General features: G+C 38.0%; 1 protein-coding gene across 1 annotated transcript in view; it reads right to left on the minus strand.

Moving 5' to 3' along the window:
- The window catches only part of grk1a (G protein-coupled receptor kinase 1 a), a 13,394-nt gene that overhangs the window by 5,603 nt on the left and 6,267 nt on the right, over window positions 1-1,524 (minus strand). The window contains exons 3-5 of the mRNA XM_016258386.1: window positions 1,279-1,436; window positions 1,101-1,184; window positions 783-907 (exon numbers count right to left, since the gene is read on the minus strand). Of these exons, the coding sequence (XP_016113872.1) occupies window positions 783-907; window positions 1,101-1,184; window positions 1,279-1,436 (367 nt within the window). The remainder of the gene's footprint in view (window positions 1-782; window positions 908-1,100; window positions 1,185-1,278; window positions 1,437-1,524) is intronic.

Consider the following 1,524-nt stretch of genomic DNA (forward strand, 5'->3'; position numbering starts at 1 on the left):
TGCAGTAAGCACAAACAATGCTACCAGCACGAAACATCCTCACCTGATGTCCTGCTGTTCATTTCATTCACATTTACAATGATTAGGTGTATCGAAACCACTTCAGTACATTTTGGCCAGCATAAGCTGACCATCTGACCAATGATTCAAGCTCTAGGATAAAAATAATGTTTTTAACAAAATCCCAAATGTGGGAAAATCTAGTTGGATAGAAACAGGAACCAGAGGAAGAAGTGTAGTTTCTTGGTCATTTGGTTCAAAGGTTAACACCTAATAATATATATATGAATCTTGTGGGTGAAGCTAGATGTAGCTGTAATTTGAGAGCCCAAATATGACATGCTAAATGTTCAGACACTCAATATAAAGTGTACCAGATGTTCTTCCATTCATTTCTATGGGATGCACTAAAACAAGACGAAACCTAACAGATGTCCAACCAAGTCCCAGTTACATTTGGTATGTTCAGTAAATATTATTTGCTAAAAATTAAATAAACGAATATTACTCTACTACATCATATGCATCTGCAGGTTTACTACGAAACATCATGTGTATCGTGTATGTTAGTAGGATTAGTTTGCATCTGAAGAGCATGACATGGCGTGATCAAGTTAAAATTTGTTCAGCTTTTAAAAAACGTGTCACAAGGCCTTGCAATTTCCCCCCATTCCAAGCAAAAGCATGTTCTGTGTGAGTCACTTTGGATATAAAAAGCATCTGCTGAAAACATAAATGTGAATCTAATAAAGATCCTCTGAAGAATGAATGTTGAATATCACCTTTTCTCCTCGAGTTCTGAAGGGTCCTTTGGCCGCAATGAACTCGTACAGCGTGACTCCGAGAGTGAAGTAATCTACTGAGTAATCATATTCTTCACCCTTCAGCAGCTCTGGGGCCATGAACCCTGAAAACAACACACAAACACTGGTGAGGTGAGGTGAACATCTTTATGAATAAACCTTAAGGCATCAGCTCTCATGACCCAGTGTCATCCTACTTTTGTTTAACATTATGGTGTTTTATATGAACAAGATATGATTCTTGACATGAGATTTTTGATCACAAACTATAGTGAACTTAATGATGGATGTTGTCACCTGGAGTTCCAGCGTAGCCTTTGGTTTTGAGCTGGTCATCTGCAAGCTCCACAGCCAAGCCAAGATCAGAGATACGAACGTGACCTGAAAACACCAGCATGACGTGCATGACTGAAATGGCTCTTAACCCCTCAGATTTGTGTATATGTTGAGGAGTGGTGCATTTTAACATCTTCACCTTCATTATCTAGCAGAACGTTTTCTGGTTTCAGGTCTCTGTAGATGATTCTCTTCTGGTGTAGATGCTCTAGGCCTTGAATGATCTGAGCAGCATAGTAACACGCTCTGGCTTCAGAGAACCCTGGGTTATTCTCATCCACATTATAGATGTGGTACCTGTGACAAAAAGATATCTACTCTTTATTATGTTTATAAACAGCCATGAAAAATTATTAAATTAAATAATTACATTAAAAATAAAAAA

The sequence above is a fragment of the Sinocyclocheilus grahami genome, unplaced genomic scaffold (genome assembly GCF_001515645.1).
Source record: "Sinocyclocheilus grahami isolate Dianchi unplaced genomic scaffold, SAMN03320097.WGS_v1.1 scaffold1678.1, whole genome shotgun sequence".
In the NCBI taxonomy this organism is placed as follows: Eukaryota; Metazoa; Chordata; class Actinopteri; order Cypriniformes; family Cyprinidae; genus Sinocyclocheilus; species Sinocyclocheilus grahami.